This window comes from Micropterus salmoides, unplaced genomic scaffold, assembly GCF_014851395.1.
Source record: "Micropterus salmoides isolate LMB-PRFRI ecotype aquatic unplaced genomic scaffold, ASM1485139v1 Ms_hic_scaffold_13, whole genome shotgun sequence".
NCBI lineage: Eukaryota > Metazoa > Chordata > Actinopteri > Centrarchiformes > Centrarchidae > Micropterus > Micropterus salmoides.
In genome coordinates this window covers 34,479,410-34,502,652 of record NW_024040374.1, presented here as the reverse complement: position 1 = coordinate 34,502,652, position 23,243 = coordinate 34,479,410, and the positions used below count along the sequence as shown (strand labels likewise).

Sequence of the window (23,243 nt, the reverse complement as noted above, 5' to 3'; positions counted from 1 at the left end):
TGCATAACAAAACACAATGTCATAGTGCCACCTGCTGGCAACAGTAAGTGTCAAGTTTTATGCTGTTATGTACTACTCCCAACATATTTGCCTCACCTGCTTCAAAGAGTCTCAGAAGAGCCTTAAGACATTGATGATGCTATGTTGTGAATCTTGTGAGTTTTCGGATAACGGTGTGTCCGTGGTGTGGCGTCAAAGTTCAATGCTTCGCCATGACGCAGGAAGTTGTTGTAACTTCACTGTACATGCTCACATCTGAACAAAACTTTACGTGCTTGATAACTGTCCCACCTTACACATCTATACGTCTATATACATTTCTAGTCATAGCGCCACAAAGGGGACACAGGAAGTGACGTATAACACCTTCATGCAACGTCCGAAGTGCGTAGCAAATTCACAGCTATAGTAGTTCTTTATTGTGAACAAGTTAGCATAGCCCTGACCAATCCAAACTCAGAAAACAAACGTTTGTTTGAAAAGTTTTTGTCCTGCTGTCTTGCCGGCAGACCTGACAAAGCATGAATTCATGTGTTTAACAAAATGACATCATGTTGTAGTTATTTTGGCAACATTTTGATCTGTTTATTGCAATTAAATCACTGCAAAATGTTTTCTTTGGTTTCATACCACAGTAGTAATCGTGGGTTGTGTTTATTTGTATTACATTGTGTGTGGACACTCTGTAGTAGTCCAACAATAAAACTTACACGAGAGAAGCCTGCTGACGATTAATTTAAAGTTTGGTCAAAATGCACAGCCCCAAGAGAGAGTGTGAGAGTGTGTGTTTAATGTTTTTATATCCTGGTGTGAATGCACACTAACCGAAGGGGACTCGTGTTACTGTGGGGACAAAAACTGACGTTCCCACAGGTAGAGAGGCTTTTTGAAGGTTAAGACTTTGTTTTAATTCAATTCAATTTTCAATTCAATTTTATTTATATAGCGCCAAATCACAACAACAGTTATCTCACAGCGCTTTTCATAAAAGAGCAGGTCTAGACCGTACTCTGTGATGATATTTACAGAAGCCCAACAGTTCCCACCAAGAGCAGCACTAGGCGACAGAGGCAAGGAAAAACTTCCTTTTAAGAGGCAGAAACCTCAAGCAGAACCATGGCTCAGGGTGGGCGGCCATCTGCCTCGACCGGTTGGGGGTGAAGGAGAGAGAGAGAGAGAGAGAGAGAGAGAGAGAGAGAGAGAGAGAGCACAGGAGAGGAATAGAGAGAAAAAGAGGGATGTAAGGAGAGAGAGAGGGGAGGGAGGCAGCCTACACAATATACACACAGAGGTACAGACAGTGAAGGTGATGTTGCTATAGACTAAATGAAAAATGGTACAGATATTTATAATAGTGTTAATGGTAACAATGGTAATGGTTTTAGGGCTCAGGTTACAAATAGGTAAAGTTTAGGGTAAGAGGTTAGAGAATGCATTGTGTTAATGAGATGTCTCCATAACAGACGTGTTTGTGTGTGCGTGCGTCCCACCTAGCCTGGACAAACGAATGTGTGTAGGTCTCAGGGTAGTGCAGGTTGATTTTGATGAGTTGCGACAGCTCTGCAGAGGGCAGGACAACTGGGGGAGGCAGTTCTGATTTAAACTTGAGCAGCACCATTTCCTGCGCCTCCTGCAACACACATACACACACACACACACTTAAAGTTACAGTGCAGAACAGTTGCTCTGGATGAGGCCATAAAAAATAGTTACCGTCAATCAGTTTTCAAAATAAAACCCTACTGAAGCGTCACATCAGATTTTGAGAAATTTTTGGGTTTCAGTAAATAATAAGACTGAACGATTTTGGAAAATAATCTAATTGCAATTGCGATTTTTACCAATATTGCGATTAAGCAATAAATCAAGTGTATAGTATGACCAACACAATATTAGATAGATTAAACATATACTGTTCTTTCATGTAGGTCAGGCCTGTGTTAGGATGAAATTAGGTGATGCATGTATTGCATGAATTATTATTATGAGCAATAGTGGAGAAGAAATATCAAATTATAATAAAATGAGAAAGATAATTTGAGAGTCAAGTCATGGCATTAAATAATATGAGATTATATCATCAGGTAGGCCTACCTACAGCCCAGGAGAAAAACAAAGTTCACTACAGTAAGCGCTCAATACAAAACCCACAGTTCCTCCAAAAAAACTCCAAAATACTCAGTTTGAGGTTCATTTCAAAAGTTGGTCAACGAAAATAAAACCAAGTGACGCCTCTCATGTTTAAGACAAGCTTAGTAATTCTCCGACAACACCCGAGTTGCCCACCCTCCCAGCCTCCGATTCTGGTAAGCACTGGCTATAACTCGGAACAGACTGCGCCTCTTTCGGACTTGTGAGTTTGGTTTGAAACGCCATTACATAGATATTTCCTTAGCTGACTGGTGGCTGTGTGTGTGATGAAGGCGCCAATTGCCTCAATATTCTTACCTTACTACACCTGTATTTCTGTTATGTATTTTTTCTTTCCGTCAAAGCAGTAGATGACCTGACGAATTAAACCACCAACACCACCATGTTACCCGCAGGTGGTGGGGTGCCAATTTCATTCCCTGTGTGACTCTTAAGTTTCTGTAGTGCCAGCTTCTGTCAAGCTTAACACCACTGTACAACAAGTCAAGATAAATCGTAACGTACGAAGTTGATGCTTCCCCTGCAGACGGGTTTACTCTTGCGTGTCATGTGAGTAATTGCAACCTTTGCGATTAGAAAAATCGCGTTTTATCATATCGCAATAATATCGCAAATGCAATTAATCGTTCAGCCCTAGTAAATAATAGCACAGTCGGTCTAGCTTTTATGAAAAGCGCCTTGAGATAACTGTTGTTGTGATTTGGCGCTATATAAATAAAATTGAACTGAATTGAGTAATGATACTCATTTTGATTTATTTGGAAGACTGAAGTGAACCTTCTTTTTTTATTTTATCAATGTCTGTTGTCCACTGTGGATCCCACATCATCTTTCTGATGGCCTACTTTATTGTTTTCAACTTGTTTTTTTTTTTGTTTGTTTCTTTGTTTGTATTTTTAGGGAAAATACATATTATGTAGAACTTGGAGCATGTTTTGGATTTTAGATAAACCATTAAAGCATGTTCACTGAGTTACAGAGAAAGTGTATGTGTGTGCATACCGTACCTCTCTGGCAGTCAGAGAACTGGCCTCTTTGCCAATGGTCTGCAGCGCCACATGGAGTTGGCCCTCAAGGATCAGCTGTTTGTTGTCCTCAACCACATAGGCCTACACAGACAGACACATCACAAACTGGAGTTTTCCAATACTTGATACGAACTGGTATCTCACAGTCCTTCAAAATGAACGGTTACCATTACTTGACACTTATGAAATTCAGTGCATCAAATCATGTTTTCCAAACTGCTGGGTTGGATTTGCACTGATTTGCCAAAAGGGTTCTCTGATCTCTCAACAGTGCCCATCCCTGGCTCTACAGGTACAAATCACTTTTGTGCCACATTTCACTGATTTAAATGGCGCAAAAGTGAGAGCGTGCGGAACTTAAGACGGAAAAAATAGCATTTGAAACCAGTAGAACCAGATTCAAGTGTTTGTGCTAGTAAAATATCCAAGACATTTATTTTGTGAGAAATTATTCTACAGGCGTACGACTCTCATGGCATGAATTCACATACTGATTTTTGCCTGTGCACATTTTTTCCATGACTTCTGCAGCAGCTGTAGCAAAAATGTAAGCATATGAGTTTCTTCATTTGTGTTTCTAAAAAATAATTTGTGCCTAGAATGAAGAATTTACAGTGGGTACGGAAAGTATTCAGACCCCTTTAAATTTTTCACTCTTTGTTTCATTGCAGCCATTTTCCAAAAATCAAAAAAGTTCATTTTATTTCTCAGTAATGTACACTCAGCACCCCATCTTGACAGAAAAAAACAGAAATGTAGAAATTTTTGCAAATTTATTAAAAAAGAAAAACTGAAATATCACATGGTCATAAGTATTCAGACCCTTTGCTCAGTATTTAGTAGAAGCACCCTTTTGATCTAATACAGCCATGAGTCGTTTTGGGAAAGATGCAACAGGTTTTTCACATCTGGATTTGGGTATCCTCTGCCATTCCTCCTTGCAGATCCTCTCCAGTTCTGTCAGGTTGGATGGTAAACGTTGGTGGACAGCCATTTTCAGGTCTCTCCAGAGATGCTCAATTGGGTTTAAGTCAGGGCTCTGGCTGGGCCATTCAAGAACAGCCACGGAGTTGTTGTGAAGCCACTCCTTCGTTATTTTAGCGGTGTGCTTAGGGTCATTGTCTTGTTGGAAGGTAAACCTTCGGCCCAGTCTGAGGTCCAGAGCACTCTGGAAAAGGTTTTCGTCCAGGATATCCCTGTACTTGGCCGCATTCATCTTTCCCTCGATTGCAACCAACCAGTCGTCCTGTCCCTGCAGCTGAAAAACACCCCCACAGCATGATGCTGCCACCACCATGCTTCACTGTTGAGACTGTATTGGACAGGTGATGAGCAGTGCCTGGTTTTCTCCACACATACCGCTTAGAATTAAGGCCAAAAAGTTCTATCTTGGTCTCATCAGACCAGAGGATCTTATTTATCACCATCTTGGAGTCCTTCAGGTGTTTTTTTTTAGCAAACTCCATGCGGGCTTTCATGCGTCTTGCACTGAGGAGAGGTTTCCGTCGGGCCACTCTGCCATAAAGCCCCGACTGGTGGATTGCTGCAGTGATGGTTGACTTACTACAACTTTCTCCCATCTCCTGACTGCATCTCTGAAACTCAGCCACAGTGACCTTTGGGTTCTTCTTTCAAGTGCAGCAGAAATTTTTTTGTAACCTTGGCCAGATCTGTGCCTTGCCACAATTCTGTCTCTGAGCTCTTCAGGCAGTTCCTTTGACCTCATGATTCTCATTTGCTCTGACATGCACTGTGAGCTGTAAGGTCTTATATAGACAGGTGTGTGGCTTTCCTAATCAAGTCCAATCAGTATAATCAAACACAGCTGGACTCAAATGAAGGTGTAGAACCATCTCAAGGATGATCAGAAGAAACAGACAGCACCTGAGTTAAATATGAGTGTCACGGCAAAGGGTCTGAATACTTATGACCATGTGATATTTCAGTTTTTCTTTTTTAATAAATTTGCAAAGATTTCTACATTTCTGTTTTTTCCTGTCAAGATGGGGTGCTGAGTGTACATTACTGAGAAATATAATTTTGGAAAATGGCTGCAATGAAACAAAGAGTGAAAAATTTAAAGGGGTCTGAATACTTTCCGTACCCACTGTAACTATTGTATTAGTGGGAGAGGAAAACTCTTCTACAAGTTTGCAACTCCTAAACTATTTTTCTGTAACTTCAAATTTACTGATACACATGTGACTATTTTCTCTAACTACAAATTCCACTGCCACAGGTACTCAATTGTTTTGCTCCAATAATACCTTCATAGTTTTTGGTTAGATCTAAAGGTTATGTCTTGTCCATGGTCTATATCACAACAACTATATCAAGAAGGGAGTCCAACATAATCAGGCTCTCTGACTTATCGAGCTTCTCTAAGCCTGACACTATGTCATGGAGCTGGTTAAGATCTGGCTCTGTTGAGTACCTTCCAGATGACGATTATGTTGAGGTCCAGCTCATTACATTTCTTGACAATGTGGGTGATGTCAGAGTCTCTGTCCTCATTGATGAGAGTCTTGCTGCTGGAGGATGTCCTGGATGATGCCACATATACTCGCTGAGACTCTGAGGTCCGACAACCACGGAAGAAGAAATCTCCACAGGGTGTGGAAGAACTGATTATCTGCATAGAGACAGTAGCAAGGTGAGGAAAATAGTACCCGATTTGGGTAGACAAAGAGAGCAGAAAATACATGACCAAGGAATGCCAGGTTGTTGACTTCCCTTAACTAACTTTCCCCTACAGTCAGTGCACTGCCCCAGATTTTATAACACCAGCCACACAGACAAAAATTACTGATAAAGTTGCATTAAGTAGTAATATTATTAGTCAGTGCACCCATATGCCACTGCTTTATCATGTGAATCTTTTGACTTGATCTTTTTTTTTGACTTTACTGTTCCAGAGGGAGATTTGTTTCACAGTCAGTTCCAACACTGAATACATAATTGCGCTACAGAGAAGGTAGTTAATTATAGCTTTAATTTAGTCTGACAAAGTAACACACACCAGAGGTATCCACACTGCCTTATTTTCCAGGATTATTATGCCAATACGCCGGCTCGCTGCGCTGCATTAAAGGTACAGAGCTAGAAAGGTGGGTCAGATTTTATCCGACTGAGCCGGGAATGTTCACCAGGACCTGCCCTCAACTGGCACCGACTTATCACTAAATTCAAGATCTTTGGAAACAGCTATAAAACCTGATATTTATTTAGCCTGCTTTGCTTCCCTCGATCTTTATCAACTAACTTCAATAATTTCTTCATCCAACCATCAACCTGCCTCTTAAACCGAGTCAGCTGCTGCCCCCGTGTTCATGCTCGACACCTTCTGTTGCAATTATTGTTACTAGTCCTATTGTTATTATCATTAACATTACGATTATTATCATAAACATTATTATAAATATCTGTACCATTATTGATTCAGTCTGTACCAACGTCACCTTTACGGTCTGTACTTCTGTGTGTAGGCTGCTCCCCACCTACCCCTCCATCCCACTCTCCCTCTTTATGGCTGTCTCTTCCTCTCTCCTTCACCCCCAGTCGAGGCAGATATCCGCCCACCCTTTCTGCCTTTTAAAAGGAAGTTTTTCCTTGCCTCTGACACCTAGTGCTTGTTCTTGGTGGGAATTGTTGGGTTTCTGTAAATATTATCAGAGTACGGTCGAGACCTGCTCTTTTATGAAAAGCACTATGTGACTGTTGTTGTGATTTGGCACTATATAAATAAAATTGAATTGAATTTCACTTTACCCGTTCATTTCCCAGATTCAGGTCTGCAAAGGTGTATTTTTCCACGGCATCCGAGGTATCTGTAAACAAGAGACAAAACACAGCCAAATTAGTGCTTAATAAAATCTAACCAAAGCACAATCATGTGTTTGTTTTAACAGTATGAATTACCTTGGTGGGGCCTGCATCGTGTGGCCCTGAAACACAGCTTGGCTCTTTCTCTGCTGGTGAGTTTACAGTCTGGACAGGGAGAGGGCAGAGAGAGAGAGAAGCTGTGACTAATACTAACATCAAACAGGTTTGTCTTGGGAAAAATATCAGGCGTAAGCTCTGTATAGATAGAATGACATAGTGCCATTTTTCTTAAGTGCATGTAGCAGTAACACTGGAATGGCCTATTGCTAAGTATACATTTAGATACACAACCTCTGGTAATCACATCACCAAGGTTCGATGACACATTAGCCAGTTCCATTTATTCATGAAGGTCATGAGATATGGCTAAAAGTTCCAAAAGTAATAATAGATAAGTGTTACTTTGAGTTGAGAGGCAACTTTTTTCTGGACACATCCAAGAACAGGTATGTGGGAGAGATTCTGAATGTGCAGAAAGCCTTGAGCATGAGCAGAAAACCTGCTGAAACAGGAGCTATTAAAGGCCAGGAGTTTATAACTGAATTAGTATGAATTCATTTGTCATTGAGGTGAAAAGGTGCCACATGCACATTTAAAGAGGTTAATTCACCAAAGACAAAAAAGAGGAGGAAGACTAAATCATGTGCTGCCTCAGCATTTAGTTAATTAAATTAGAAATTATCATATTTATATTGCTTTTTTGTTATATAAAAGCAATATATTTTATATTTTCTATAAAAGTAATGGCTACAGAATGCTTGAAAGCCTTACTGTTTTATATTCAATACATTTGTTATATTTTGAAGTGTCACCTGCCACCAGAATATTGTGTTTCCCTTTATATAGATCATTTCCTGCATTCTGGTGAAAATTAAGTCTTTAATGCTTAAAGCCTTCCTCCAGTGTATTTTGACGTTTCTATGATTTTTCATATTTTTCTGAGTCATTTCCATACAATGCTGATTAGCCACACCGTTTGCCAAATATATACTGTTTTCTTGCATTGTAGAGAATTATGGAGTAATTTTCTTGAAAGTCCAGAGCATTGGTTGGAGGGGACACAAGTGAAGAGGAGGGTCTGGGGGTCCTTCCCCACAAAATTCTGCGGCCTTCCTACAGGCAGTTTACACTGACATTTTTGGTTAACGTTCTTTCTCAAACAATTAATGGGGGTGGGGTTAATAGTTGGACGTAATCAATTACCATGGCAACCTGAAACTGACCGTCTGTATCTGAGTGTTGGCTAATGATACGCTGTATTAACATCACAACACTTCAAAGTTTGTGGAATCTGGCTTCAGCAAAATTATTGGTCGTCTAATACTGGCTGGAGTATCCATTTACTTACCCATAATAAAAACTAATGTGCGAGTATCAGCTTTACGTTTTATGGTGCTCTTACTTTTACCCTGGGGGGAGGGGAAATCTATTACTGTAGTTGTTGAACTGTGCTATTTTGTGTACAGTTAGAATAAAATAGTATACTTGATGATACGTACTTCATCTGGTTGACACTAAATAAAATTAATAATTTTATGCAGTTGTTATCATAAATACATTGTACTGATGATGCAGACTTGTATTAACTGTTACGCATGTCTTACATAAACTACCTATGTATTTTAATATTTATGAACTGCAATTAAGACCATAAGACACATCAATTACAAATGTAAAACACCAAAACACCAGATTGGAACTTTTTAAAATATGTATATGGATGTATTAAATGTGTATGGTCAAAATAAAAAAATGGCCCATTTAAAACTAGAAAACACTTCAGAGCAAACCAAAGCTGTCCAATTAAGATTTAATTAATAGAAAATAGTTTAATTAACATCTACTGGTTCTACATGAAAATACACACTGAACATTCTTTAAACTGAGTATAGTGACAATTTTCAAAATACTATCTTGCAATGTTGAGAACAAAAAAAGTCATACAACAAGCGTGCCACAGACCTATTTGTTTACCTGATATCATCTAAATCTCTTTTTAGATAGGTTTTAAGATTTTTCACAAATGGACACATGTGAGTATGTCTTGTGTCTTGCTGTGGATAATATTAATTGTAGGAGTGATCTGGCTTTGCCTTGATTTATAACTCAACCTGAAAACCGGGAACCAAGACATTTGTGCTGATTTCACATTACTGTCTTGTTTTAAACCGTTAACTAATCAAGGCAGTCTGCCTAATCCATCTGCAATTTATTATTGACCATGATTAGTTCCATTAGTGTCTGGGCTGCTTGTATCTGTAGCTGGCTGTACATCTCTGGTTGTGCTCGTACTGGCTAAGGCTGCTCGTGTTTCACCTGGGTCTGTGCTAGTACTGTGTGAGGCTGGATGTGGATAAACTGTGCTTGTACTGGCTGATGATTCCACATCTATTCTACTGAGTTGTGGCTGCACATTATCATTCGCTATCAACCTTGACATGAGAGTGAGGTGGGGCCTTCCAGCTCTGCGCGAGAGTGACTTGATTACTGTCATTGTGTATGCCGGTGTCTCATCAGCTGGGCAAAGTTGATTTGCGCAAAGTCTGCTTTATCAGTTTTACATCTGTTTTTCATTGCTGCTCCATTCAGGTGCACTGCATAATACTGCTTTAACGAGGTCTCGTGCAGAATGTAAGTCATGTGAAGGACAAGGTAAGAAGGCAGCATTTGTGTTATGCCAATTGTTTAAACATCTGTTGATAAGCAGGCTGTCATTTCACGAGCTACAGCTACGTATTTAATAGATCAAAGCAGAACAGCAAAAGGATAAATACCCAAGAATTCCTGGCAATGACATGAGTGAGGGAGAATCCAATGGGGGAGGGATAATGGTGATTTGTGTGTAAGCCATTGCCTGTTTTTGTGTGTGTGAGTGAGAGAAAAAGAGAGAGCGCTCTGTCTTTATTCTCATAGCGTAGGTCAACTGAAGCAAGTTATTGTTACTTTGTTACATCTAGGCTAGTAGACCCAGCAATAAAAGAGAAATATTTATTGCAGGGTTTAAGCAATCGGATATTGAACTGGGGAAGAGCAATATTCAGTATAAACTGCAGCTCATTTGTTCACCTGGCTGTTTTTATCATTTATATATAATGAAAGGTTCTGTTAAAATGGAGAGTTCAGCTGTGCTCACCACTCACGCTACATACAGCTGTGTACACACACATCCACCCACACACACACACCCACCCACACACAAAAAGGATAGATTAAAAATAGACCATAGGAGAAATGAAGCAAAGACGACTCAGTGTGCCATACACACCTTTATCCTTGGCTGGGTTGATACACTTGTGGAGGCGCCAGTGCTGACTGCTGCTGGACACCTGGATGATGTGGAACTCACGCACACCAGCTTCACTCTGGGAAGAGAATGCAGATTAAAACAAAGTTTGGGCAGATAGGTTGTTCAGATGGAAAAAAGCAAAAAGCTGCACACTTTAAGTATGTACTGGAGGAGTGTGGCATGCTGTGTATCTCACCGTATTAATGTTCTCCACATCAATAAAGACCAGTGTTCCACCGCTGCCTTTGTCATCCTGACTTTGATGTGGAGGAACACTGCTGCGGCAGGCCACCGCCTGCACACTCAGAGAGCGACTGGCACAGATAAACACTGTGTGACGCAACACCCGATGACTTCATATGAAGAGAGAGGAGGAAGAGTTATCTGTGAAAATGTGTTTACCATGTTTGATGTTTACAATTAAACACTGGGGTGGACGATGACATCGGGGGGGTGGGCACAGGACCATTTCTACTGGCACAATGCAGGTATTATCTGCATTTATATTTAATGATTCTGATTGTGAATTTGTTATTGAATAACCCAGAATATAATCATGTTGTCTTGGTGGATTCATTAGTCTAAATGTGTCAGGGAAATTGAAATGATGTAACTCATAATAAAGTCAGGGCTCAGTTTTAGGATTTCCATTTATTTCCTCTTCTGATATGCTTTACTGCATACATTTTATTTGCAAGTCACATCGATCACTGCGTTCCATCATATCAATCCAACGTTTTTTTTTGCTAAGCAGCTTTCATTCATTCTTTCATCAGCTGATTTTACTTGCGGAGCCGCCGGCTACTTTCAGCAGTAGGTGAGATGGCTGGATGTGCAGGCTTTCTTTCCCTTTGCTTGCTTCATTAGAGAATTTAGTGCAGTTTAGTGACTTGTCCGACTCCTTAGACATGTGTTTAAAACACAGGACCAGCCTCACATGTGACTGAATAGAAATGACCATACATTCTGTAAAACATGTTTCTTACGGACAGACCGACAGCCAGACTCTCTGACTTTAACTGTCTCCATAGTAAAGTTGATGGGAGAAATAAAAGAAAGAAAACTTTCTAATAAATGAAGAAAGTTGTGTGTGGGGCTTTTTGTTCAGACCTACAATGAACTCTAAGTGCACTGAGTGCACTTGAGTTTAATGTTATCGGTCATGATTTATCAGATCATTCCGATCAACTGCAGCTTCAATTTCAAATGAATTTAACGGCCACCCAATACGGGGGCGTGTCGATTAGTAAAAGACTTCCGAGAAGGATGCACTGGTGTGTCCTCGCTCATTGCTCCTCGATCCTTGGAGCACGAATAAGAGCTTTGGGACGGCCTGCAAGTTGGTGGAGAGGAGCAACTTCCGGTTCAAGCGAGGAGCGAGGAAACGATAAATAAGAGACTTGAGAAGCACCCTTAGAGTTTAAGAGTCTGATAGCTTGGAGGAAAAAGCTGCTCTGCAGTCTGGTGGTATGGCAGCGGAAACTTCTATCTCTCTTCCCAGAAGGCAGCAGGGTGAACAGGCATTCAACAGGAGACAAATCTGGACTGGTGGCAGGCCAGTCAGATTTGTCTAGACATGCACTCTGTGTCTACAAAGCCACGCTGCTATAGCCTGGATAGAATGAGGCCTAGCAATGAAATCCAGAAATAAGCATAGATGTCCCCGGATGGCAACATATGTCTCTCTAAAATCCGAATATATGCCTCTGAGTCAGTGGTACCTTCACACACATGCAGCTCACAAGTGCTGTGGGCACTGATGCACCCCCATACCATCACAGATGCTAGCTTTTGCACCTTTTGCTGATAACAATCTGGATGGTCTCTTATCTTCGGCACAGAGAACTCGACGTCCATTTTTCCTGAAAACAAGCTGAAATGTGGACTTATCTGACCACAGCACATGGTTTCCACTGTTTTTCAGTCCATCAAGGGGACATCCCGCCAGCGATTCTGCATACAATTGATGTTTGGCTTCCTCCTAGCGTAATACAGCCTCAGGTTGCATTTCTGGAGCGGCAGCGGCAGACTGTGTTAAATGACAACGGATTTCCAAAGTACAGCCGAGCCCATGTGGCTATATTTGTCACAGAAGCATGACACTTTCTTAGGCAGTGTTGTGACGGCTTAAAGGTCACGCACTTTCAGCAGTGGTTTCTTACCTTGTCCTTCACATACTGAGATGTCTCTAAATTCCCTGAATCTTTTTACAATATTATGTACGGCTGAGAAAGATCTAACTCCTCTGCAACCCTGCGTTGTGAAATGTTCCCTTTGAACTGACCAACAATTTTCTCAATTTTGGCACATAGAGGTGAGCCATGACCAATCCTTACTTGCAAAGACTTTGTTGGAAGCTATTTTTATATCCAATCATGACACCTCATCAGTTACTAATTAGACTGCTTGTTGTGGATTCTTCCAAACAGGTGTTACTTGAATTACTTCTGTATACTTTACTATTGTTTGTGCACTTATTTTGACTCTGTCCCAACTTTTGTTGAGTCTGTTGCAGGCATGAAATTCTAACTTTGTTTATATTTCCAAAAAAACAACACAATTACACTGATCAGTAAAACTACTGAAAATCTTTTCTTTATACTTTTGTCAGTTAAATAAAGGTTCACATGAATTAACAAATCCCAGTTTTTTGTTTTTATTGTATTTTGGAAAATATCCCAACTCTGGAAATGGGGTTTGTATATGAGTTTTTCCTTTTTGATACAGGCTGCTAATGTTGATGCTAAAATTAGTAGTTTGTATCTTTACAACATAATGCATGCCTTCAAGCCAATTCAACTCTCTTCAGATTACCTAAATGTTTACCTGATTTTGATTCCTTTCTCCGTGCTTTCATAGTAGAACAAGAAGTTGATTTCATGGACTCCCTCCTGGTCTGGTCCTCTGAGCCAGAGAGGCAGCTGGGTGGACTCCCCCGGTTGCAGCGTGCTGCCATGTATTGGGATCTCCATCACACTGGACGGCTGGCTGAAGTCCTCAGCTGAAACCAAAATCTCAGATGCCACTGAGCCTGGCTGGGGGTGTGTGGCTAAGGTTTTATAGGCCGAGCAGTTTTCAGCTGAGGTCGGTGTGAGGGGTGTTGTGGCATGGCTACCAAAAGTGAAGAAATCAGGGTGTGTGGATGCCACTCGAAGTCCGCACAAAGCAACACTGCTGACATTACAGAACTCAACATAGGCCTTCCTGATCTCACCACACAGCAGAGCAGTGGGAAACTGCAAGAAGAAGACCTGATTTACACACACACACACACACACACACACACACACACACACACACACACACACACACACACACGTTGACAAACAGGCAGCATTGGCATAACTGCATAACCTTTTTATTTATTTTAGCATTTTCTATTTATAGTGTCAAAGAAGATTTGTTTTGTTTGTTTTACTACTATGGCTACGGCTTTGTCTTTTATTGTAAAGCACTGCTTTTTACTTTACTTTACCTCATGCTGCTATTCAGCCTGAGGCAGTGGCTCACTACATTTCTGACTGACATTAAACTCTTTTCAAAGTAGAAATGCTGCACAGGCAGTGATTTGTGTTTGTGACACGTAGTTGTAGTTTCAATAGCTTAACGTAAGTAGCTGATGATATGGCAGCTCGGTATTTGAATTTACATTAATTAAAGAAAAACTGCAGTTAAATGAATAGTTCGACATCATGGGAAATATGTTAATTTGCTTTCTTGCCCCGAGTTCGATGAGAAGATGATACCACTCTCATCCCAGTGGTAAATATGAAGCTAGAGCCAGGAGATGGTTAGCTTTATGATGATGTGATTTTGGCTTGTTTATTTTGTGCATCTTTATTTGAGTCATCTTGTGCCACTTCACCTCCTTTTCATTTCCCAGGAAAATGTTTAATGCCTTCTATTACATATGTTGAGCAGCCTAATTGTAAAAGTCTCTGGTGCATTTGAATAGCAGCGGAATCAAATGTTTTGGAATAACTATCACACCATTGTTATTCCTTTTCTGAGTTTGCCCGTCTCACAGAAATCCCCACCACTGAACTGTACCTATGAGAGACACCATAACAAGGACAGCTGAGATGAATGCTTCATTTTCTTGATGGAGAGCTAATCAGCAGTCAGAAATATTGAAAGTGAAATTGCATGCCTTATTATGCAGTTGTTTTATGTAGGGAAATGTCAGAAGTAAATTGCATTTAATGACAGTATCAGCACATACTCAACATTAAATCATTCAGACTGTGTTTGAGGCAATAAAAATCTGTTCCATAGTCTCTAGATTTGGCATTGCAGGATGAGTGTCTCTACAGTCAGTAGTCAATCGTACCTCCATTAGGGGCATGGGTGGTGTTATGATGGGATCCAGGCGTCGATCAGGACCATGTCGAACCAACATCTTGTCCTCTTTGGTCTGGTTGAGTCTTGGGCCCTGGATCTTTAAGTCCTGTCTGCCCCGAACCACCATCAGATCAAAAGTCTGCTGGCCTGTGGACCAGAGGAAATCCACACTTTTATTGCGGCAGTAAAGCACAAAACCTCCCGAATGGTCCATCACTGGGATTTTTGTTTTCTTTCATAAATATTTTCTCTAAAAAATTGTACCTGACAAAAAGATAGTTGAAAAAGTAACAGTTCCTTTCACATTGTTCTTGATCCTAAGACAGTAATTCCATTAAAGGGATGGTTTGGGTTTTTTGAAGTGGGGCTGTATTAGACACTTATCAACAGTCAGTAAATAGCAGTTAGCATGTCCCAATTTGGAGAAGAAGAGAGTTGTACTGGCATGGAAGCTAAGCAATGTACAGCTGTGGACAGGGTCAGCACCGGAAAAAAATATACGTTCACTATATTTAGAATATATTTTAGCACTGTACCTTGCCATCAAACACCTATTTCCTTTATACAGCATGCAGCTAAGTTGCGCTTATGCGTTGGAGAACTGAAGAAAATGTAGTTCCAAAGGAAAGTGCTGTCTGATAGCAAGGATTAGAGCTCAATATATTCTAAATATAATGTCATTGTTTTAGTGAGCCTTCTTTTAGGGGGCTAAAATACGTTTTGCTGCCAACCCTGTCCACAGCAGTACATTGCTTAGCTTCTCTACTTAACTCTTTCTTTCTCCAAACTCAGGACCCGCCAGCCGCCACCTACTGCAGGTAATTCACTGACTGTGGATAAGTACCTCATATAATACCACTTAAAAAAACCTGAACTATCCCTTCAGGAAGAAAAATTACAAAGAAATTACAAATTAAATTACGACATACAGCATCTACTGACACAGAAATGAGTATGAACTGATACTAAAGCAACCGACAATAAAAGCAAATATCAGCAGACACATCTGTATGCCTCACCCTCAGTGCTGGGAGCCATCTGTCCAGAGGAGGCTGCAGCCAGGTTGTACACTACACCCACAATGTTCAGCTGGCCAGTTCTATGTGGCAGCAGCCTGAGCCGAGCCTGAGATCAAATGTCACAGGGACCGTTAGCAGCAACATAACTACATTTTTGTTCAGCCTGATGTATCTTATGTATCTTAGGAGCCAAAGAATGTCCAGTTCTGATAATTACTTGCTGGAGATTTCCAAGAGTTGCTCTTTATGCATTTCTATTCCAGATGTAAGCAGATATATGAGCATCTGGGGTGCACGCACACAGCACAAACAGACAACACACAGACACACACACACACACACACACAGATGTGCGCTCAGGAGTAACCAGTTTTACTGTCTACTTTCTGCATTAACCAAATTTCCTAACCTTTGTATATACAAGAAACCTAATTTTCTAACTGGGGAAGGAATTCGAGAAGCCTGATTCCCCTGCTAGATTTCTTCTGGAGAAAGCGGAATTGTTGGCCAGGTACTATGTACTCTGGATTCTATGTGACTTTTTAAAAGTGAGCATGTACCGATAGAGTTCAGACATGGATAATACTGCTGACCTGCTGCATCTAAATGCAAAATTTACAGTAACCATGCGTGGAGGTGGGCATGGTTGGCAGCTGCAGACGGGAGAGGTGGGGGAGCAAAGCCTGGGAGAGCAAATTGTTGCAGCTGTTCATTAACTAATTACACTCTCCATCTAAATGCGGTAGTGTGATGGACCTAAGGCATCTGCCAGCCTGCCTGTGACACACAAGCATTCAAGAACTGCTGTGGGGGGCTGAAGGGGCTGTGGGACTGTATGAGAAATATTGTTTATATTGAAGACGCTACGGAAGAGGACAGGGCAGGCAAGCAAGCCAGGAAGCCAGAAGCTGGTCTGTACAGGAAAATTTATGATGGAACTCTGTGCAGGGCAACTACAGTAGCAGCTACACCATGTTACTACTGTGCACACAAACATAGTCCAATTTCCCCTATAAAGTGATCCTGTGAGTGACCTAGTTCCTTGAATGCATGAAAACGTATGGAGTCTGTAAGTCGCTAAAGTCGGAAATTTTCAGACATGGCCAGACAGTTTTATTGAACAGCATACCAGCTTATTTGACATGATTGTTTAACAAGCAATTGAGGATTATGTTTTCAACCATTCTAGCCAGTTGTTGCTGGGGATTTGATACTTCATCAGGCTGATGATCCCTGCTCCACTTGTGCCACTAAATCCATAAGACAAAACTTATGGATCCTAAAGCTGAGGGTAGGCAGTTAATTTTAGAAGCATTTGTTGAAATTCTCCTTACATCTTGACAGAAATCAATAAATCAAAGGCTCTGACATAGAATACAGTGGGCGGCAGGTGCGTTTCTTTAGGATAATTTCAGAAAAATTTCTAGTATCACTGGCTAGCTCAGTTGGTAGAGCACAGAACTCGTAATCCAAGGATTGCGTGTTCGACTTCCCCTCTAATTAATTTTTGTTTCTTATCATCCTCATCACCTCTTCAACAAAGTTGTTATGAAGACAGTCAGGGGAATCCAATCATACATTTCCAAACGTAAAATATTCTGAAAGAGCCATCAGGAAATGTGTAACGTTAAATACGTAGATTCCCCTGAATGAGAGGTGCAGGAATATCCTCTGCCTGGGAATGATGGTAAAATTCCATAGGTTGATGGATGTGGACAATCCCTAGAACGCACACAGTCTAGCATGTGCTTTATTGTGAGCATGTGAAAGAGTCTCGTAAAATCTTTGTGGAAGAGGATTATAAAAAAGGTAAAGGAAATAAAATGGTCTTCTGTGAGGATTGAACACGCAACCGTTTGAGAGTTAGTCTTGTGCTCTACCAACTGAGCTAACCAGTGACACTGAAAACCCCTTTGAAATTATCACTGACAAACGTTCCTTCCGAGCCATGTGTTAAACTACTGTTTTGTTATTTTGAGTTCCCGAGGAAATTACTGCGTTATCACGGAAAAACAACATTAGTTATCTCGAGATCTCAAGATAATTACCCTGTTATCATGGGAAAACAGAGTAAGAATAATATCTGCATGGATGGCGGTTCAGTAGAAAACCGTAACATCTTCAGTTGGCCACTAAAAGGAACAACTAAGTGTCTTAAGGACAATGTGGAGTGGATGGCCTACAAGATCCATGATATTCTTTAGTTTGGCATTCGTTCTCTTTCATAAGATGACCTCCACTGAATTAGGGGTAAGGCCAATCACAAAGCCAGCTTTTTTAAATCAACTTATTGATCCTATTTTTATCATCACTAGTAATGCTGCCTCCACAACAAAAGAACACTGGCTATAGTGCCTTGATAAAAGTATAAAGCAAATTCTGCTCACATCAAAGGATCTTCATTTCCTTAGGAAAAACAGCCATGACTGGGCCTAATTTGCTATCAAGGCAAACACCAAGATATTCATATGTTGAGACAAATTCGATTTGCTGATCTATGATGATCACAGGAAGAACCTACTCCTTCCTCCTATAATCAATAATGCAGCTTTGTTTTACCAACATTTAGTTGTAAAAAGTTTGACTCCAATTCACAAAAGAGGCAACTTCATTATTACAGGCCTGGTCATCAACTCTATTAAGAAGACCAACAAGGGCAGTGTCATCAGAAAATTTCTGAAAGTGGCAATACACCTTAATATGCCCGTAATCAGCGGTGTAGAGGGTGAATAAAAAAGGGGATAAAACTGTGCCCTGTGGTGCTCCTGTTTTGTGATGGGATGTAACAGGAGCTTATCTAAAATCCAGGAGTAGTGGTGTTGTGTAATTTAAAATAAATTAATTTTTGGGCTAAAATGTGTGGTGAAGAGTGTTAAAAGCACTAGAAAAATCAAAAAACATAATCATGAAAAGTGAACTGGCCATTGATTCAAGATTACTATAAAAGCTATGCAGCATAAAATGAGAGTGTCGTTAACTCCTTTACCCCTCCTATATGCAAAATGCAAAGGATCTTGAAAGGCCGACACTTGTTTAGACAAGTGACCTAGGATTTCATGATATGCAAAGTAAGCGCTATGGGGTGAAAGTTAATAACGTCACAACAGGACACATTACTTTTTTTGGGAATTGGTACAAGGCAAGAAGTTTTCCATATCACTGGAATTTTTGATGATGACAATGAGAAGATGAAGTACTGAACACAACTGGTCGGCACAGACTTTCAGGGTGCGGGGATCCAGTCTGGCTGCTTTATTATGTTTGAGAAGTTTCAGCAGCTGTCGGACGGCGTCAAAATTAATAGAATAGAAGAATAGAATAGAAGATAGCTGGGCTACTGACCTCCTGACCACATGATGCCAGAGATGAAAGAATGCTCTTGTGAGCAGCAGAAAAGTCAAGGTAATGAAACCTAGCAAAGAAATGATTTGCTTCATCAACATTAATCCCAGAGCTGAGGGGGCTCCTATTACTGGTTCCATAGCCAGTAATGGATTTCATACCATCCCAGAGGGACCCGAGTATTTCTAATTGACATCTGTCCCTCCACCTTACCCTATGTTTTTAGTTGCCCTGTCTGATTGTTTTTAGCTCTTTGAGCAATTTTAATTTTGTCTTCATCCTTGAAAAGAAGCTCTCCTTAATGTTCGTATAGAACAGATCAAGTTTTGTCATGCATGCATAATAATTTAAAAAAATTAAGCATTCTTTTCAGTTGGGTACTTTCAAAATCTAGCTGTCTATAGTATCGCCAACCCCTCCTGGAGAGATACCCCTCCAGGAGGGATTGGCGATACTAGAGACAGCTCATTGTAGCACATACTCGCTTTACACTTAGCAGTTTTTAGCTGTATTTCTACAGTATTCCTGTGTAAGTACATTGAGACCAACGAAGAACCGGAGTCACATTCTTTTTATGTGTACACCGACTAGACCAATAATAGCTGATTCTGATTGGTCAAACACCCCCACTTACCTTCAGAGAGTCAAGTGAGCACCTTACCATTTTGGTCTCCTCTGGACCCATATGAAACTCCAGGATTACCTCAGTGGTGACAATATCATCTTTCTGTGTCATCTGCAAAAGTAAACAGATATTGAAGACACCATGACAAAAAGAAGAGATCATGAAAATCGTAGTTTGGGTTTTTGTTGCATCTATCCATCATAGCTGAATAAAAAGCACAATCTTTAAGAGGAAATCTGTCTACTCCGCCCACCCCTGGAGTCATGGTCTCCTCATTGGTGATGGCCTCTCCTGCCAACTCTTCAGTGGTCTTCTCCTTCAATGGAGACACACCATCGGCAGTGAACCTCCAGAGGAGTGAGAGGTTGGACAGAGCCAGAGAAACCTTCAGAGGGTTCCTAAACATCACCTCCACTATGATTGGCTCTGCAGGACAAAGACAGAAAGAGGGTATACTGAGCAGGCACAATTCAGTTCAATTTGATTAGATAGTGATGGGGTGGCATATTTTTTTATACTATGACAAGCATTCTTTAAAGAGGTGGTATTATGCTTTTTCCCTCTCCTTTATTGAGTTCTACACCTTTTTTGTGGTAATAGGTTTGCAAAGCGAAAAAGCCCGAAGTCCAGCCCAAAGGGACTTCCCATCTCCCACAGAAAACTCTGCTCTGAACTGCCTGAAACAGCTTGTTTGCAGTCCAGCTGTTTCCCTTTCATCCCTGAGCTAAATGCGCCTCCTATAACACTCGCCAAGCATTAGTCTGACACGCCATCAAAAACACAGTGGAAAAACTCTGAGCTGCAGCACACACGTCCTCTCGCTTCCAAACACTAGCTACCCTCCAGGCAGTCAGTGGACATGAAGTTGTTACTGTGATGTAGAGACAGAGCTCAGTTAAAACTTTATGGATGAAAAATACTTTTGTTACAGATTAATAACTCACCACTCTGAACTCTTGCTCCAGTCTGTGTTGCCAAGCTGGTCGGCAACATGTAGCCTCCAGCTGAATGTAAGCTGCTTACGGGCTTCTCGCTGACCCACCCTTCTCTACTTCTGATTGGCTATTAGTCTTTAATTAGGAACTGCGCATGTGCAACTCCCAAAAAAGATCATTTAGAGACAAGATGAATCACTCCATAGCTTAAACGAAGCCTTTAACACAGGGTGAAAAGAGGAGCTACAGCAATGTGCAGTATGAAAAAAATATGGTGTTTTTCTGTTATTTAACCATATAAACCTGTTCTGGTACAACCCCTAATAGGATTTTGAACCTGAAAATGAGCATAATACCACCTCTTTAAAACAATATGTCGGAACACCAAAATACCTAGTACATAGTTCCAGAGTATTTCTAAATAATAGCCTAGGTACCATTAAAATAAAGTTTCACTGTGCCTGCTGATGTCCTCTTACCCTCTACTACAGCTAGTGGGTGGCGCAAGTTGTCTGTCTGGCTGTTCAGGCACTGGGTGGGCTGGAAGTTTACAGGGATGGCCCCATGATTGGCGGCAGCCACAAGCTGCTCCTCTAGTGGCACCACACAGCTGCCAAATCCTGGTCATATTCCTGGTCTAGGGACACATGAGTTGCTGCCTGCTTTTCCCCTACGCACATCAGACATAAATTAAGTGAAAAACAGATAATTAGTTTTTATATTTAATGTAAATAATAAAGTCTTTCCTTAAAAACAGCCAAAGGCATTGTGGAAAACAGAGAAAATATTTTACTGTATTTTACTTTTATGTTTAAATATATTAACCATTTACTGACTTTTGCAGACTACCGTTGGATATAGCTAGACGGGAACACAGTTAACATGTATGTATCACTCATTTTCATTAGAATGGACATCTTTTTAATTAACAAGGGCCATGCTGACGATTCAAAGGAGTGCAGACTTGGCAAAGAAATATCAGTTTGTTACGGTCAGCCATGTTTTTGTTTGGCGAAATTTACACTGGGAACTGGCAAATACGTTTGTTTTATTTCATTTTGAATTTAGACTTGTTTGTCTGTATGCAAGATTGTTGGTTTTAATATGTTTATAAAGGTTGAAAACATCAATAAAAACTAAAGGGGGAAAAAAGACATTAGAGAGAGAGATAAGTTAAAAATGTTAAGAAAGCAAGAAAGTTTGTTTTTTCGCAGGCTGCATCACTGATGGACTTATTTTGCGTTGAAGCCTTAAATGATGAACATCTTGAGTGTGAGGGACACTTGCCCCTACTTATCAAAGTGAAACCATGAATACAGTCCATATCATTTTCATTTTTTTAAATTATTAGAGAGCATCATCAAATTAACATAAAGGGGCGCATGTCTAAAAGGGGCTTAAAATGAACCCTTACAGCTGGGACCTAAGTGGTGTTTATGCTTGTGTGATGCATGAAAAACCTTGAGCAAGTACCCAAACAAATGGTCACGGGTGACGAGGACTAAGCCCCACTCTTTCAGTCAAGCTTGAATGAGATCACAAATTACTAAACAGTGTGTTACCTTCTGCAAGGCAGCGTTCATGTCCAAAGTAGACCCTTGTGGCTGAGCTGTGGATGTAGGGCAGAGGCAGCTGGGGGAGGCTGACTTCATTTCCCCCTGTCACACTCTGAAAAACACACACACCTCCATTATTTAAGTGTCAACCTGTGTTTTACCTCTGAACCTATCTCTCTGTTGTGTGTACTTCCTAAGCACTTACTCAGTGACTGTATATGGCTTCAGTCACTTGGTGATACTGTTATGTATGTCTGTGTCTGGTCTACATAATTATTAGGGTATGATGTTTTGCTTTTTGTTTTTTATCTATGCATGTGGGCACTTCCTGCGATGGACTGGGGTCCTGTCCAGGGTGTACCCCACCTTTTGCCCGATGTAAGCTGGGACAGGCTCCAGCCCCCACTATATGCAGGATAAGCGGTTTGACGATGGATGGATGGTGGATGGTGGGCACTTTTACTTTACTACAGTCTCCTGTAATAAAAAGTAGCATATTTGGCATAGAGACATGGTCACAAACTGTAGTTACCTTGTAGACATAGAGATACTCTCTGAGAAAGGCGCCCTGCTGTGTGGCCGTCTGCCTGCTGTCATTGGTCAGGATCTGTCTGAAGGCTATTATAGCATTCTCTGGTTGGCGAAGTGTGAAGGACTGTCGACCAATTGTGAAGTTGATATGGTCCTCTGCTAAAGACCAGCCCCTTTCCTTATACACCTGCATGGCTTGGCAGTAACATCGAAGTGCATGCCTCCTCTACACGCAGAGCCGTAGGGACGACAAGTGGCAGGACAAAAAAAAAAAAGAGGTTGTGAGGTACACAAGGCAACCAATGAGGAGCACAAATGAAGGAAGCTAACAGTAACTCAATCAATAGTGTGGAGAAACATGACAGAGTGACTTGGAAGGTGGTAGGAGGCAGACTCTAAATCCAAATGGGACAACCACTGTGTCATAGACAGGCATATCACCGCATATAACTTGTTTAGAGATCCTCGCACAGTGTCAAGTTAGACCACAAGGATCAATGATTGCTAAACAGCTCACCTGTCCTGCTTTGCTGAAACGATGACCAGC

The 23,243-nt window shown here is 40.9% G+C and overlaps 2 protein-coding genes across 2 annotated transcripts in view; both read right to left on the bottom strand.

Moving 5' to 3' along the window:
- LOC119901308 (trafficking protein particle complex subunit 8-like) overlaps positions 1-21,134 on the bottom strand; it is a 30,472-nt gene extending 9,338 nt beyond the window's left edge. Inside the window, exons 1-13 of the mRNA XM_038716926.1 lie at positions 21,089-21,134; positions 19,928-20,100; positions 19,711-19,785; positions 15,708-15,813; positions 14,678-14,835; positions 13,174-13,598; positions 10,544-10,700; positions 10,327-10,423; positions 7,098-7,166; positions 6,948-7,006; positions 5,614-5,811; positions 3,159-3,260; positions 1,491-1,630 (exon numbers count right to left, since the gene is read on the bottom strand). Coding sequence (XP_038572854.1) covers positions 1,491-1,630; positions 3,159-3,260; positions 5,614-5,811; positions 6,948-7,006; positions 7,098-7,166; positions 10,327-10,423; positions 10,544-10,700; positions 13,174-13,598; positions 14,678-14,835; positions 15,708-15,813; positions 19,711-19,785; positions 19,928-20,080 — 1,739 coding nt within the window. The 5' untranslated portion in view covers positions 20,081-20,100; positions 21,089-21,134. The remainder of the gene's footprint in view (positions 1-1,490; positions 1,631-3,158; positions 3,261-5,613; positions 5,812-6,947; positions 7,007-7,097; positions 7,167-10,326; positions 10,424-10,543; positions 10,701-13,173; positions 13,599-14,677; positions 14,836-15,707; positions 15,814-19,710; positions 19,786-19,927; positions 20,101-21,088) is intronic.
- A 51-nt stretch (positions 21,135-21,185) lies between these two features.
- LOC119901309 (trafficking protein particle complex subunit 8-like) lies at positions 21,186-23,243 on the bottom strand (the record flags this gene model as incomplete). Its single annotated transcript, XM_038716927.1, is given in 4 exon segments — positions 21,186-21,279; positions 22,172-22,277; positions 22,698-22,922; positions 23,214-23,243. Coding segments are annotated over 4 exon segments (438 nt in total), but the record flags the coding sequence as incomplete, so codon positions are not given.